The sequence below is a fragment of the Temnothorax curvispinosus genome, unplaced genomic scaffold (genome assembly GCF_003070985.1).
Source record: "Temnothorax curvispinosus isolate PA1 unplaced genomic scaffold, ASM307098v1 QBEX01012454.1, whole genome shotgun sequence".
Classification (NCBI taxonomy): domain Eukaryota; kingdom Metazoa; phylum Arthropoda; class Insecta; order Hymenoptera; family Formicidae; genus Temnothorax; species Temnothorax curvispinosus.
In genome coordinates this window covers 256,444-273,936 of record NW_020222234.1, presented here as the reverse complement: position 1 = coordinate 273,936, position 17,493 = coordinate 256,444, and the positions used below count along the sequence as shown (strand labels likewise).

The following is a 17,493-nucleotide window of genomic DNA, read 5'->3' as shown; positions in this document are numbered from 1 at the left end:
TATACATGATGTTGTAGTTAATAATTCGAATTATTACATAGAAGTATAATAATTGTAGAAAAATATATTTATCAATATACCTTGAAGATTGCGTGGATTCCTGCGGCTGCGTTGTACTGACTGGATAAAGTTTTCGTTTGCTACGTTCGCGATCCAAGTACAGCACGCTTTCCGAATGATGCCGTTGAGGAGTCTGCACCCTAGCGCTGTGAGCGATTAGCTGCTTGCTACATTGAATTCCGTTAGTTTGACTCACGTCGGACATCGACCCGTGTATAGGATTCCAATTTTCGGAACTCTGCGGACTCGCCGCTCCAACTTGCTGGCGTGTAGGGCTTTGTGGCATAGGTTGAGTGTATTTATCATTCTCGAGTCTGCTCGAATTGTCCCACTGATTCGCTGGTGATCTATCATTCAGCGAATCATCGTCGAGATTGGATTCCTGCCACTTGCTGTCTCGAATCGCCGATGTTTGGCAGATATCACTAATCGATGCGGACGTCGTGCAGTGACCGATCACCGCTGGCAAGCTGGGTCTGCCTTGTCCCTGCTTGTTTCGGTCGTTCATCGAAGACTGCCATTTGTCGAGGCTGTGCCTCCCTTTCGCCGGCGTGCCTATTCCAGACGTACTGACGTCGCTCATGGAACTCTGCCATTTCTCGTGACAACCGTTGTTGGGTTTTTGAGTTAGAATCCCTCCGTTTACGCTACTAACGTCTGACATAGATCCATGATGCCATCGATCCGATACCGCTTGACGAGGAGGCATACCGCTTGATACGCTGACATCCGACATCGAGCCATGCCATTTTAAAGTCTCACTGCTAGAGGCGCTACCACTAGACGTAGTCACTACGCTGTCTCTACCCTCTCGCGAGGTATCTTCCCAAGACGTCGCAGGCCTTTGTGCTACCGCCTCGCTGTCTCTCCTCAATCTGATAAAAGGAGCAATCTCTCATTACAAAGACATCGCGTGGTGTTGACGATGTTAATAAGACGATGTGTAAAGACAATCTTACCTGTCGAGAAACGGCGTGTTCGTCGTAGAATCCACGCTGGATACATAACTGTGATATCCTTCAGATTGCGCGTAGCTCGCCTGTTGAGAATGTTGCACTCTCGTATATTCCTCAAGACCCGCTTGTGTCAAGGTGGTTTCGCGATAGAGGTCCACCTAAATAAATAAATTCAAAATCAAATCAAACAGCAAAAAGAAATAATATCCGCAGTCGTTAAGCATTATGTGTTTTTTTGCGTTGCATTCTTGGAATATTTATTCGGCTTGAGATGTTATTCGCTTAAATTCTCTTACCTGGGGCACTTGAGGGTCTTGGTAGCCTCTTACATAAGCCTCCAGATCAACGTGACTCAAAGTCTGAGACTGCTGTTCCCGTTCCGGTGGCGATGGTACCACGTATTCCGCATCTCCCAAAGCTTTACCTTCGCGATCCACGCGCGGCCACAATCTCGGCTCCTCTTCAACGCTACTTCTGTTGCGTGACTCGTAAGTCTCGGCTGGGATCTTCTCGCAACGCTCCATTACCGTCTTCAACTGCAATATTCAATTTTTGCAGTGTAATAGAAAATCATAAATGTACTTGGAAAGTGGCACTTGCCAAAGTAATTTTTATTTCGGAGTTCACATTCGTAATGTGAATAAAATTGAAAATGAAACGATTAATAAAGTACATCTTATATAAATTCTCGCGTTTAAAAATCGAGGTTTATTAAAAAAATATATATATACCAGTTATGCGCTTAACGATTAGCTTTCAGCCGAGGTATACTACCATTCACGATCTTATATATGTATGTATAATTCGCACTCGCGTTTCCTCGACGAGAGAAATAATAAAAAGGTCTCGATCTTAAAATACATCAGCAGGGAGCTAATTGCGTGCGTTCTGAAATAGAAATTGCGCCAGTCTAATAAAACTTCACGGTCAACGAAAAAAAAAGGGAACTTGGACTAACTTTAGCATCCTCCTCTGTTTTTTTAGCCCGCTGTCTTCTCCTCGCCTGACCGGGAGCTGCTGGTACGTACCGAAATTTACGGCGTGATGCGGGTCGGACCATCGAAATACCACGGCCTACTTCTGAGAAAGCCAGTAGCACGCCGACGATTATGTCACCGAGAGAAAGGAGGGTGCGGGTGTGGGAGATTAATTGCGTACGCCGTTTTAGGGCGCAGCACGATATATACACCAAGGTCTTGCCCCGAGGTGATCCCGATTCTTAATACGGCATGCTCGCCCGGATAAGCCCCCTTAATTATTAAACACGTAGATGGTGTCGACGTGAAACTTTGTAAATCGTTTGAAAGCATGAGGAAAGTGTTCCGATAAGCTCCGTTGCCTCGTGACTTGTTTATACCGCCGAGGTACTTTGGTGTCATGTAAACGAGACTCGATTTTGCAATCGGCAAGACAATCGAGAACGGCTGACACAGCGAATTCTGAGCTACGGCAGGAAGGATTTCTATAGAAGACTCGGACTGATGCAAATCGCGCGAATGGCAGAAGTTAAAAATATCTTATAAATGTAATTTAATCGCTAAAAGTTATAACAAGATCATTTCATTTATCCATCCGTATAATTATACGTTATTAGCGTAATGTAATATCCGTTCCTATTAATCGTCGCGATTAATTATTGTAAAATTTATTCTCTTTATAGTGCGTAGCAAATGAGTATTAACATTTAATAGTAAAGTCTACAAAAGTAACAGGAATTGAAATCGCGTGTGCTTGCGTGCAATATCTTTTATGTATCCAATTAATAGTAAATCACGGCATTACGTTGCCATGCAAATGTACGGTCCACGTTCAGATTGTATAAGCGACGCGGCGTAACGACTGTTTTGCGGAAAATGAAGAGGGCTTTACAAGCTTACCTGCTGCGTGAACGCGGGATTGGGCCTCTTCGTGTGTGGTCTGGTGTACTGGGCTGGCTTCTCCTTCGGATAGTTGGTGTGATCGGTCCAGGACTTGGAGCGATGAGAGCCGCTGTGCCCGGAGCTATGGATATCCTCGTCGGAGTGTCGCTCGGGTGCGCTCGGCCACGAAGGATACTTCTCGTGCCCGGGGCCGTAACAGACGCCCTTGAGGCTGGAGGCATCCCTAACTGGCGGCGTCGGTGGTGGCGAAGCTTCGTCTCTCTCATTAAGAGGGAGCGTGAATCCAAGGGACTCCAAGATCCTCCTAATGGGACAAACGGATATGGGAAACGTCGCGGTTAAAGTGGCCAGTGCACATTACGCTCCGCGACAGCCGGAGAGAGAGAGAGCAGAAATAGCACGCGTGACGCAACGTCCTCCCTACGTGGAAACAATTATGCGCGAACGCAAAATCGTCTGTTTATTAGCGCCTCGCCCAATGAATCACTCGTAATACGGCACTCTCGACTGCGGTGCTTCTGCGCGCGATGTCATTGAACCACTTTATTACCAGGCGTGTGCAGACTGCATAATTTATGGTACTGTCGACGAGTTCGGCGTAACTTATACGGTAATCGCGGCATTTCTCTGATGTTGCGCGTTCCGCGGTTATTATCTTCTCGACAATATACCGTTCGCTTTGAAAAAAACTAAGATCCTTCTAGTTGATTATACACTGACACGTTCGCATCAAATAAATCTTTTGTAAAAGACGGAAGTCTTATCCTTATCCTATTATCCTAAGTAATCTTATTATTACAGTACTCAAATTAAATGATTTTATATCAATAATCTGTTTTATACGGTTGCTAGATAATCATTGCTCGATAATTCGCGTCGGGCAGGATCGAGAAAGAGAGAAAACAGAAAAAGTAGCAGGAGAAGAACGTTGCGTGAACGAACGTCGAGAGAAAAAAAAGCGCTCACGTAATCGCGAGCACGTACCCGCAGTCGTTTTTATAGCCCGGAGTATTCTTCTTGTGACCATCGTTGTAACCGGTAACCGCGGCGGCCTTCTTACCGCCGTTGCCACCCTCGTGATCGTTCTCCGTGCCGGACCTCCGTCCGTCGTTTCTGCGACGGTAATATTCGTTAGGAGCCACCGACCGAGGCGGACTCTGCTTAAGGCCATAGCCTTCCTGAGAATACGACGTGGCACTCTTGAAATTGGCAGCCTCGCTCCCGTGGCCGTGGCTCGCGTACTTGTAGGACCCCGGGGGACAGGAAGGTGGGCCTGGGGCCTCATCCTGGACGCGATATCCTGGCGGCGACGGTTGCAACTCCGTCATCGTGTAACCGACGTCCCCGCCATCCGGGATACACCTAAGTGGGCAGAAAATTAAAATCGTGAGCTTCGACGTCCCCTTGAGATAAAATCTCGCGATTAGACGGTCGCATAGAGTAGATTAAGCGATTACGCGTCGCGTAAGTGTAACAGAATCGGGCGCAGCGTTTTCACATATTTATGAGGTAGCACGCGTGCATGCAAATTAAATGTTACGTGAACATTTTATCAATCCAACGATTTAATCTCCCGTGTTACTAATAAATCATAATGCTGCGCGCAACGATTCCTCCTTTTTCATTTTGAACTTTATCTGGATATTGACGCATCTAGATTTCGAGATAAGAACACAGAAAAATTATGTTTATACCTCTGCACAAAATGTAAATGTAATGTGATTAGCGTACGGCAGACATATTTCTCGCCAGCTAATTGAGCTCATGGAAATTATACCGGTTTCAACCCTTGCTTTCCACGCTCGGGACTCAACGTGAATTTTTCGACATTATGTGATACATCATCGTGAATGTTTCTTTAGCAGCGTAAACGATCGCGATTAACGTAGATGTACGAGCAACGTCGTACGACTAATCTCACTTTGTTCGCAGGAAAATTTACATTATCTGGTAATAGGTGCGAGATTGTAGGGGCTTAATGCTATCGGTTATAAAATAAAATCCGAGGAAAACGTCTTACGACTGATAGTTATTTAATCTTTGGGCGAATTTAGAGACACGTGTACGTGGCATTTAACTCTCGGGCGACAGAGGAGTAATGAGTCGCGTTAATAGAGGCACACTCCGGATGATTGATGAGACTGATAGATAACGCTATTTCCGAGTCAGGGGTCTCCGGAGCGCGTGAATGATGACAGCTTTTAACGAGGAACACGGATGCCAAAAAGTAAAATAGAAATCGCATATCTGCAACACGGAAGATATCACCAGGTAGGAATACGTTTAACTTTTCACCGAGCAGGTTTTTATCTGTTCTGCAATTAATTTAAATCGTCGTCGATTAATCATAAATTACGCGCGGAAAGCACTTTGGCTCATTTAAATGAATTATAAAACGCCTGTGAATATCTCTTCCCGGAACGATTGCAATAACGCTTTTAAGTTAACGTTAAAAGGGATGGGTGGCCAATATTTAAATTGTCAAAAATAATGAATCCTTTTCTCGCCAGCAATTAACGAAACCACCGCAGTGCCATCCGTTAATTCGAAATCAGATTGCTCAACGAGGATTACTGATCAAGTCAAGCATTTTGAGATCGAAGAGTCACAAGTGTTTACGTACTGCACCATATTCTCTAGGACATGATTAATTCCATTTTCAGGTCAAATATTAACAATGTTGTTTCGTCTCGATCAAAACGTTTCCGCATCGTTTTCCCATAGTATCTTGCGTCACGTGGGATACAAGAAGCAGAGGAAAAAATCTGCCAGCGGCGAGCGAGAAGACCATCTCCGAGAATGCTAATGGTTAGGTTAGGTTTTCGTGATTTACGTGCGACGAAACGTCCTGAAATCGACTGCCCCCCGAGGCAGTAGGCACCGCGCGGGCATTGCCGATTTTTACCCACGCGACCTACGAAAGTTTCCGACTTCGCTCAGCGATGATTCCTAATTGCAAGAGAAGTCTCAACGGCACGCAACGCGTATACCCGGAGCCACTCTCATCACGAACGCTAGGACCTAGGACGCCCGCACGCCGGCATGTTGGCGATCGTTAAATACTGGAGCGCGGAGCGGTTTCGTAATAAGCGAAAGTACACCATGGTACGCGAATAATAATCGATATTTCTTAAAATATCTGGCAGGTGGTTGTTAATAAGCCGGGCCGTGAAGTATCGAAATTACGATCGCTCCGACTACAATAGCGCGCAAGTAGCGGATTTATTATGCACCGGTCGTCGCGCGCGGCCGCCGCAATCAGGTTAGGTTAGCACAATAAAATAATAAACCATAGACGGTTGTAATTCTTGCGCGTAATTCTGTGACTCGTATACATGACCGTATCTCAAAATAGCCCACAAAACACGATATCCGCCTTGTAATGTACACGTAACAGCCTGATTAGCGAAATCTGTTTTCCCACTAATCAATTGAACGTGAAGCTATCAATAGCCGCATATTAGGAATTCGACAACTAGCTAGCGTGCGTTAAATTGGGTTTTGTAACGGTGGGCGTGTCGACTGTCGGCGTCGCGGTTTCTCATTTCGCATAATGAGAAACGAGAGAGACGAAACAAATGCATGAGAGAAAATCGCGAAGGCACCCTGATCGACACCCTAATGACGCGCGATGTGAATACCACTATTCCAATATTTTCTCGATTCGGAGAGTCCATTTCTCGTATCTCGATTCGCGCGGAACACGTTCCTCTCGCACGAATTGTAGGCTAGTGTGCCACGCTCGACATATTGGATTTCATAACGAAATGAATCGCGATAGAGACTTCCGCGATAGGAAGCCGCGCCGCGATTCAATTACCGCTTGGCGCTTCGTCGCCGTCGGAGCAAAGAGCTCATATACATATACCGCTTCCAACAACCATGCACGCCCACGTCGACTATCTCTCTCTTTTTCTTTACGTCTCGTAGTACGAGTTATCGGTTGCTGCTGGATGCGCGACTCCCGTATTATTCTTTTCGTGCACGCAACACCGGCGCAGCGTATAATTTCCGACATCGACTGCCAACGGGAATACGCCGCGTGAGTGATCATTACTGCAAATTGCAACAATGTGGCGAAGGAACGACTCGCCGATTTTGGTTATTCGGCAAATGCTTGCGGGCCGAAGGGAAAAGGGAGACAGAGGCAGAAGAACAAAAATCACGGCACGAATTGCAAGGATCATCGCGGATCGACGAGACGCGTCTTCAATCTACTTCAGTCCTTTAATTTTTGCGATCTGAACGCGTCGGTGGATATAAGTACGCCGACGCTCGTTTACGACGTTTACGTGCGTTCATTCACTGGCGCACTTACGTGTCATACGCGCCTGTTTTCCGCGGTCGTGAGGCGCATTCGCACGCGCGTCGCGCGGTTCGGAGAAGCAAACGGAACGGAGGAAGAACGGAGGAATAGACGACGAAAGGCGCATGCTAGCGCGTCGCTATCTCACGTCATGCGCGTATAAAAGTCGGAACAACGATGCAAAACCAAATACCAAAATGAGGGCATTGAGGGCTGTTGACGCGGCGTGCGGCGCGCGCGGCAACACGAGTGGTGGGGAGGGGAGGTAGGCTGATTACGCACATCGAACGCGCTCCGTGTCACCCTACCCCCCTTCCATTCCCACCTCTCGCGTTGACGCGGCGCCGCGTCTCCGCACTCATCTCCGCTCTCGCTGTTCTCAGAAATTTCGGATTTTCGGAATACAGCGCCGAATGATACATAAATTGCCGGGTCCGACGGTTTAGAAAAACTATGGTACATCGACATGTTCATTAAATACATGCGTTTCGAGGAATTCATACGGATACCGAGGTATGTCGCATTCGGTAATGTACATATTGACTTTCGATCGGTCTCGCTCTTCTCAACCGTCAACTTGACTCGCGTATCGATCGTTCCAGCTTCGGCTTCAGAATGAAGCTGCCGTCGTTTTCAGAATACGGATAAAGAATACGAGCGCCACGCTAAATCGAGCAACCAACGCCACGACCGACGTGTTTAATTGCACGATCAGAGAGTCTCTATTAACGTCATACGTTTAATCTCGTTTAATCGTGTTTTGGCGATCGTGGCGGATAGACACGTTATGTGAATATTCGCATAAATCGATGATTTAATTGCGTTTGATTCTATCTTCGTTATTTACTAAAAATTGAAACAAGGACAGAACGACGCTGGTGTGCACCCGAGTGAATAAGTTATCGAACGCAGCCCTGACCAAGCAGCAAGTAGCGTTCTCGCGACGGTTGCTCCTGTGGCGAGTGAAGTTGGCCGCGCGATTTACGAAATTCTCTCCGCCATGTTAGCGTCTACCTGCGGGACGACATCACGGGCCGATGGGCGTCGAGAGGATCGTACAGCTTCGATTGTAGCTTTTCCGACGTAATTCTTCCGTCGCCGTGTAAGAAAGTACGCGCCGCGTCGCGAGATTAATACCGGGAGTGCCGGGCAAAGTGACGCGCGATCATAAGCGACGATATCGTCGATTTTTGCTCGTGAATGAGTCGCGTCGCGTCGTGAGTGAGTGCGCCGAACGGAGATGCGACAACGAAGGAGGACCGAGCAGAGGAGGCGGGGGCCTGGGAGGCATCGGGCGACGGCGGAGCAACCGTGGGGTGAGTAATTCGTTTATTATTTTGCTGTCCTGTGGCGGATTCCGCCACTTTCGATGTTTAACTCCGGCTTCCGGCGCAATTTCGGAGTAACGGAGTCCGATCTCCGGCATACATGCGAGAAAGAGATATTACGTCGCGAACGTCGCGTCTCTCTCTTATTCGCACGGTCGCAATATCATACTTGCCACGATTTATCCGCGGATTTATTATGCGAACGAGTTAATGCGGAAATATGCGGCCGCTTGCGGCGGTCGCGATTATTTCTTGCATTATTTGCATTAACATTTTAAAATCAGATATTTGTTAAAATGTTTTAAAAATTTAACGGGCGCGATAATAATTATTTACTTGAAATTTTGATTATCTTGGACGCTGTTTTTAATGTAAAAATATTTCTGTGTTACAGATCAACGCAGGGTTGCAGCTTATAACTCCGCTGTTGCGCATCGGCCGGTGAGTGATTTTTTAATTTCAATATCAAGGCAATGGATTTGTAAAAATTATATTACAAACGTTAATAAAATGTACGTATAGGAGAAATGAGATGTTATAAAAGAGTCAAGAACAGTCTTTTTCTAATAATTATTAGACATATCAAAATTTTTATTTAAAATGATAATTAATGTAGCGGTAAAGTGGTCTGTATCTCATGAAATATCTGAATATATCATCAATTTCTAGTTATTATAAAAAAATTAAAACATTAAAGATTAAAAATATAAAAATATATTACAAATGAACTAATATATTATATAATCCATTGCCTTGAAATGGATAGGCTCGGAGAAATGGATAAACTCTAGAGCCTAAAAAATATTTTTATAATATATGTAAATAAATGTGAGGGTATCATTGATGATGGTATCATCGTGATGTCGAGTTGCACCGTGATAAATTTGCCGGAAATCATTTCCCACGAGCACGCGAGTAAATAAGACTGACGTTTATAGAGGAAGGAAGATTGTCACCTCGATATTCCCCTTTAATTTCCCGCCGACAAGCACGAGAGCAAGAGTCTCACGCGCGACAATTACCAGCGAACAGAGCGTAAAACATACTCTTTATGATTAGTGATGGTCTACGCTCGCATAGTGGGAACGCATCTCGGAATGCATTGCGAGATGTGATTTAATAACTACATTGTAGCTTACAATTAGAGAATTAAAACAATTTTCATCTATTATGCGCGCCGTCACTTATATGTGAAATATGTATGTACCGTTAGCTTACGACTCTGTTAACTTATTGGTAAAATAATTTTGCTGGGAATATTAATGAATTTGGAACTACGGGCTCTCTCAAAACAGATAACTTCTTATCTTAAACGTGCACTGATTTTCTCAGCATGGGCGGTCGTATTTTATCAGCCAGTTATTATGTTACTAGTGAGCAGATACGTGTACGGGATATCTTGTTACCTAATTCGTAATACGTACTTTTATGCTCGGTAAAACCTAATAACCATATACTGTAACCTGCAAAGGGTATTATTTGTTGTTTCCACACTGACGAATGTGCGTGCACACGAAAGTATGTTACGTTCCAATGTTCCGCTTTGCTGACATTCATTGCTAAGGTGGTCTCAATGAGAAAAAAAGCGAGTCGCGGAGAGTTGCTAAAATCGAAGAAAAAGAGAAGCGGTGCTCTTTTGGTTTTCAGCTAAGAATAGAAAGAGAAGGTACACGAGTGAATTCGTAGTGGGGTCGAAAGCGTTACATCATGTAATTAATGCACGTTGAGTTCGTTGACTTGGGTACCCGTATACACGTAATTCCGGAGAACAATCTGCCATATACGAGGAAGGCTTTTAGAAATCGGGTTGGACCTCGTCCAGCGTGACTCAGAGATGTAAATTCGCAGCCTGATGACGTGCTACCACGTGCAATTTCGTCACAAATTATTAATTATCAAAAGATACGAGTAAAATTTTATCTTTTATTTTACATGTTTGAACGGATTCAGTGTTAATTATGAAGCCTTGATAGATACAGTTTTATTTTTCTGTTAGGATCCGAAAAATTTAATTCGTAAGATCTTAGACTTTATTTATTACATTGTCTGATTTAAAAGAGAATTTTCCGTAAGAAACCGGTACAAGAAAAGACTCGCGAAATGTCAGTAATGGAAATTATGGCCAACGGCCACTCAGGGAACAATGAAGGTCAGCGAAACCCGCGTAGGTTGTCTTATATCGCGTCGATATTTCCTGATATCTGGTCCGGGGGAAAGGAAAAGAACTTGATGGGGAATGCAGAAGAATTTCAACCGATCGTAGAATGTGGAGGAGACATACGACACTGTACGTGGCTTATCGCCGAACTGTCTGGTTCTCTCGAGGCAGCACGAAGCGGTAAATTCAATGCGAGGCTGGCACACGCGAGCGGGCGAATGAGTGCGCGAGGCCGGCGAATGGAAGGTGGAAGGCCGGAGGATGTGTAAATGTAAAGGAAGGTAGACGAGAGGGCATAAGGGGGCAAGAGAAGGTAGAGCGCTACGTGGAAGGTGTGAACCAGGGCGGGACAACAGAAGCCACTCGCTGGCATCTCGTGGGCCGCTCATGGAAATCCGGAGCCGGCTCCGATTCTTTTCCCCGGCCAGAATTGTGTGTGATCCGGCTTTTACGGAACGCGCGTGTCCGCGTTGGCGGCGGATTCGCAATATTCGCATCTCTCGCGTGGGCCCGTCGCCGCACGTCGCGCCTCTCTCTCTCCCGCCGCGCCGTCTCGATTCCAACGGTAGCCATCGCCGGTACCGGCGTGTCGCGCTGAAAATACAGGCCGTACGAGCATCTCTCTCGAAGCACGCCCTGCACGCCTTCAGAAGTGGTGCAGCCTCACTGGCGTAGGACGCACGGATGAGAAATTCGCTTCTCATCCCATGGCCGCGCTCGCGAGCGCTTTCCATATCTCGATATTAGCGAGCCTCCTCTCCCTACACTCTCTTCCCTCCCGGTCTCGTGATAAATGCCCCAATACTTTATGCGCTGCTTAATTACCGGTCTATGTCTATACAGCCATAATTTATTTTTGCCAGCGTGGAATAAGTATGTCGAATATAGATACCCCTTGAGAAGCGCCTGATTTGCGGCCGTTAGTAAGCGGAGGATACGCGAAATTGATCATTACGTCGCAGCCTCGTTTAGCGCCGCGGTGTAAATCGTTATTCGTACAACGTTCGCGCGTGTCGTATATCTTCTATTCGATGCCGCGGTATATCCGAGTACGGTGCTGCATCGCGTGTCATGTATCAGGCTGCTCGCGCGCCAGTGAATACCCGGACGATGTCCTGCCTCGTGTTCTCGTGAAGTGGACGAGTAGGTAGTCGATTGGCCGTAGATGAGGCCACGGCGAAAGAATCCTCGCTACTAATTCACAATCTATATGGCAGCGGAGGACAGATCCAGCTGCGTGAGATATGGCTTATCCGCGCTTTGAGGAATGCCACAGGACTCCTCGGCTAACGGCGGATTTACGAGAAAATTATCCTCCCGCTCCCCCCTCCAGCGAATCTTGATACATCAGGACTTTCGCGTACAATCCTTCCGATGTTACCGCCGATACAGATATCAAAACCTGTATATCTGTTCAAACGTTCGCAGGCACGAAAAATATAACGTTCTGCCGCTGATAGTTATCGATACTAATAACGTCGACAATTGACGTTGACGTATTACGATTCTTACGGGAGATGATATGTTCTGCTGGATGCAGCGGTTGATATAGATGCTGATATTCATTACGTGAATCCAATGTCTGCTCAAAGTCAAGTCTGGGTGTACGTTAACAGAGATCCCGGATATCAGACGCACGTGATAGCGCACGATATAATCGCGCGGTAATCGATTACGCTTTTCGTTCGCGTCCTTCCATTCAATTAATCTAATGTTGCTACGGGGTATTGTCGGTCTCGTAACATCGCTAACAAAACTAACATAATAATCGGAGAAACATTATTCATTCGGAGAAGGCAGGAAAACACCCGCCACGGTGGAAGCCTGGCACACGCTTCGACATGTCTACGCTAATCAATTTTCCCATCCGTCAGATCGTCATTTTATGGTAATGAGGCGAATCCAATCCCTCTTTTGCCGCAATCATCTCGGCCGGTCGATTTGAATTAGCATAACCGAATGCGTTAGCCTATCGCACGTTCACGACAGGAGCTAGTTCAATGATAGTTGATCTACATGCAAGATTTGATGGGCCGAAAGTCGATGAGGGAAAACCGCTTTCACTTATGTTTTGCGCGACGCGATGCAGACAGGAGATAAAATTATTTCAAACAAGGCTATCGACCGCGTTGGAAAAACTTACGGAAAAGTCAGCATCCTGATGACAATAATGAGAGCCTGCGTCCGTGAGATTCTCCGCTTATAACTTTCTCATTGTCAGTCTCTTCATGTCGAGTCTTTGTAATTTACTAGTAGCTCTCGAGATCGTCGGTATACATATATATACGCGTTAGATATTATTTATTTATATAGAAAATCATCGAGCATCCATGTGAATCGTATCCGACACTAAAAAAGTTTATCGTTGCAGTCATTTGATTGATGATCATTAGTCAATAATTGCAAAATTGTGTAACATTCTTTTATTGAAATCCATATGACGCAAAATCGCTAAAAATATCCTTTCCCCGCTGATAAAAGGCATTCACCCGAAAAGGGAGAAGACATAAAGCACGGAGTAGAAAGGCGAAGCATGAGAAAAAGATAAATTGGTGAAATACGGCGGATCACGCACTCGTATCCAAGCGAAGGGGCTCATAATTTCCGCCGCCATAGCCCGCGACGCGGTCGAGAGTTCATGTTCCTTTTTGAAAGTACGGGCCATAACTCGACAGCACGCATGTGGACGTTACGCGTGAAGCATTAAAGCCCGTATTACGCCGCCTGATTAACGTGCACTTTCACGCAACGTTTCTTATAACGTCGATCGAAGCAATTAATATCAAACATTGACGGCGACGATCGATCAATCACCCGCGTGTAATTATGCAAGCCCGTTAAAGCGTGCGACCGTTAGAACGCCAGAAGCTATTCTCGTGGACAATGTGAAACAGCTTGCGCCGTGATCGTAAATATCGGTGAAGATCGTGACACTAGAGACGATTCTCCGAGTTCGACAGGGTCTTCGATCTTATCAATCGATTTCACGAACCTGTGTAAAACGCCGTGCCCGGATTCACTTCGTGTGAAATGCGATCGGTGTCGATCGTGATTCAATCCCCCCGCGCGATTTTTGTGCACGTTTGAATTTCACCGCAGTCGCGCCGTTACTTCTGTAGCGGGAGATCAAAAGACGCGCGCGTGCGCGCGAATCGGCGAAAAAGCAAAGGCTGGATAAAAGAACGACGTGCCGTAATGCGCAATTTATTCTTACCGATTACGGTAGTAATTATCGTGAGTAATCGACAAGTAATACTTACACAACGCAATCCCGGCGCAGGTGCGCTATCATGCGCTCTTGACTCGCACTTCTATTTGTTGGACTAAAGATTATCTATCTACATATTTCTCCACTCTTTTCTTCCTCCCCCTCTCTCTCTTTTCTCTCTTTCTCTCCTGCCCCTTCTCGAGATCCCGTAGATATTTCAGGGGACCGACGGGATTGTATATCTCCCGCGCTCGAAAGAGGAAAAAGGAACACGGACGCGTTCGCTCATTCGATCGATCGATACCAAGATAATCCATTGTATTTCTCTAATTCGTTTCTCGAATCACGCCGCCGGTAATCGCGATCTCGCCGGCTCGAATGGCGAGATCGTTGACCCTGCACCGTGGATGTGGAATCAATAACTTCCAGAGGACTTGATTCGGTGCGATCGCAAGCGAGGCCGGCGCGGTGCGGCGCGGCGTTTTCTGCAGGCGCGCATCATGTAGGCTTTCGTCAGGCGCAAATTGCGCAACTACTATGCTAATGGAGCGGAATTACACTGTAATTATATCGAACGAAAGGGGGCACCGGGGAGCGCTCGATTCGACACGCCGATTCCTCGGTGTCTGTAAATTTCGTTACGACATAGGGATAGGTTGCAGCGGTTCTTTTGGTCTCCGTTACAGTTATATGGAGAGCAGCTCATAGAGGAGACATTGATCTACGCCTTCCGCCCACTGTATGTTAAAAGCGGGGTGAAATACGCGCTCGTGCCCGTGCAGATGCGAAGCGCATTATCGTAAAGTGGAAAAGAACGTTATTTAAATACTGGCGCATTGCGCGGTCCTGGTGCACTCCTTGCCTTATCGTTCGCGTTCCATTCCACGTGAGTCACCTTTGCATCCGTCGTTTTCTTTATGCGGCTTCACGCGTTAACCCTTTCGGTGCGCAGGCGTTACGTAGTTACGCTCATTGCATGCGAATTTTATGCGTTTCCATAAATATACGCGAATGATAACTTAACGTGCAGGAATGTAGTAGTACATATTTGTGTAATATAGAGAGAGAAGGATACAAGAAAAGGTGATGTAATATCAAACAGCGCGAATAGTTCATGTTAATTATCTTCTATTTAATTTTGCATGAGTAAATAGTGCATATTATCACTCATCAGAACTTAGAATTATTCTTACCAAATGAGAACTTCTCCTCGTTCAAACAATTAAGGTGGTAAAACATAAAACGTGTCGTGTGTGAGATATATAGCCACGAGACTGCGCGATAAGTTTGCGCGGTTAAAGGAATCTTTTGTGTAACTAAAGAATTAAGTAATCCGGCTTTCGCAATGACTACCGCGAGCGGCGACGCATCCGGAAGAGAGGTCGTGGGCCGCGCTGCAGTTCGGTCGAAAACGAGCGGCTTGTCGCTCGCGGGATAAGCCGCTCGCGGAAACGTGGAAAGGCTCTCAAGCGAGAAGAATCTCGGGCCCGTACGTTCCTCCCACGGTTGCATCGCGCTCGCCTTATCTGCCCCCTGCGCGCGCTCGCGAATACGCCGGAAAGAATCGGCGCAACACGCTACAAGGGACTCGCGCGCCGCTACGCAGCGTACGTAACGCTCGCGCGTTGCAAATGCGTAGTACCGCATGCGATTTCCTGGAGTAACGGCCCCTGGAGCCGAGGAGTATTCGTATTCGCACAACCACGCGCGAGTTCTTCCTGCTCTTGTACCGATAAACACGAAAAGAATCGAACGATTATCGAGGCGGCGAATCGGTTCCGTGCGCGGCGGCGCGCAGGATTCTGGCGAGCACAGGCGAAATATTGAAACGGGTAAATGCACGGGAAGAGAAGTCATCGCACGCACACGCGTGCACGTACACATCGGAATTCTAGGCACAACTTCATGCTTTTGTGCAACTACCGTAAAAAGATTGAGCGTTGTTAGACAATATCTCCATCATCATTTGCTCGCTGCATCAATGTAATTGCTGATTTCCAACATTTGTTTAAAACTGACATTGAACTAATAATTAAGCATCGCTTTAATTATTATGTGCTTTATCTCTTTTCAGTTTTTCTTCTATGATTTGGTAACATAATGAAGCTTAATTTCACGCGGAATGAAAAGGAAAGAAATTGAATTTGCTTCTACTTACTGAGACTCTGTAACTCGGTAAACCTAAAAAAACGTCTATATATCCATATTTATGAACATATACACGTATATTCTCTTATCCAAAATAATACGCATGTAATGTTACAGTAGAGAATTTTTTGATAAATCGTGTGAAGAGACAGAACACTTATTAACGAGCGGGCAAATCGATTTGCCTCTTCTTGAGGAGGAACGTGCATAATACCTGTTCTTGGTCGTCAGTTATCTGCATCGGGCGGTAAATCGTGGTAGGAATAATATCATTATGCCCCAGGCATGCGTCGAGCGTATAAGCCGAGTTACGCCATTGGCAACGCTCCCGGCATATAATCGAGAAACGAGGGGAATTGATTAATTAACGCGGAAAGAAGTCTTCCTGGGAGCACGGCGAGCTCGACCTTGTCGGCATCCGCTTTCCGGCTAGGCGGTTAATAGCTTATACCTTAAAGTATCGCCACGAGGGTGCTCGGCGGTTTGCCGTTTGCGATGCATACGAATCGAGAAGAAACGCTCAGCCGCTCCGTCGACAGGCTTGCGTCGACGGTATTGCGGGTGCGCGCTAACATTTCGGTCGGACTTATTAATCGACACGCAAAAACGCAGCGTGCGCCCGAGAAATCGATCGGCTCCACCGCCGTGGGACTTCCGGACGACTTGAGAAAACGCGGAGTCACGCAACCATACACGTGTCTAGAGTAAGGTCGCTATTACGCTGCGTCGCGTCGCCCCGCTGTGCGTCGCGGCTTAAATTACGCCGCGTCCGGTACGAAGAGGAGACACACGCGCGCGCGGGAAGGGAGGGGTACGCAGACGCAAGGTGAATTTATTAATTGGAAGGACGGCCTCGCCTCTCCGCCCTCGGGGATCTTCACTTCCTTATCGGGAGAAAGAGAAGGAGACAGAAAGAGAAAAAGAAAGAAAGAGGGAGTTATCGAGGATGACGTATCGACCGATCGGTATCGCCCCGCTGCGTAACTATGGCTGGGAGTTATCGAACTACTTGCGTGCTCCATCGCGTCAAGTCGAACGGCTTGGGAAAAAAAAAGGCACGGAAGGGTACCTCCTACGGAGATCGGGCGCGCTTCTATATGGCGAACGGGGGCAATCAAAGAAAGCCGATTCACCCTGGTGTAAGGAGAGTCGCCGCGGGCACGCTTTATCCGGAGGAGTGAATTACGCGATACGTCGGCGATCGCGACGAATCATTTATAAACTATCTCGCGGGAGACGATCGGCGCGGGAGAGCCTTATCGCGCCGAGCATCGATTGCCGATGCTCTTTTACCGCGACATGCTGCTAATGCTGCTCGCCTCGACGCGACGGAATTTTCTTTATACTTGGTATTTAACGGTGCATTACGGTTTCCAGCAGACGCAATTAGCTAATTGCGTAAACAAGCGGTATGTAATTAGACGTAGAACTAGTGTGACCTCGACTTCG

The 17,493-nt window shown here is 46.6% G+C and overlaps 1 protein-coding gene across 3 annotated transcripts in view; it reads right to left on the bottom strand.

Annotated features, from left to right (window-relative positions):
• The window catches only part of LOC112462461 (protein Shroom), a 132,432-nt gene that overhangs the window by 41,584 nt on the left and 73,355 nt on the right, over window positions 1-17,493 (bottom strand). For 2 of the 3 annotated variants that reach the window (XM_025028259.1, XM_025028261.1), the window contains exons 2-6: window positions 3,863-4,258; window positions 2,894-3,200; window positions 1,313-1,552; window positions 1,020-1,174; window positions 81-935 (exon numbers count right to left, since the gene is read on the bottom strand). In XM_025028259.1, the coding sequence (XP_024884027.1) occupies window positions 81-935; window positions 1,020-1,174; window positions 1,313-1,552; window positions 2,894-3,200; window positions 3,863-4,258 (1,953 nt within the window). The remainder of the gene's footprint in view (window positions 1-80; window positions 936-1,019; window positions 1,175-1,312; window positions 1,553-2,893; window positions 3,201-3,862; window positions 4,259-17,493) is intronic. The other variant, XM_025028260.1, reaches the window with a different exon arrangement.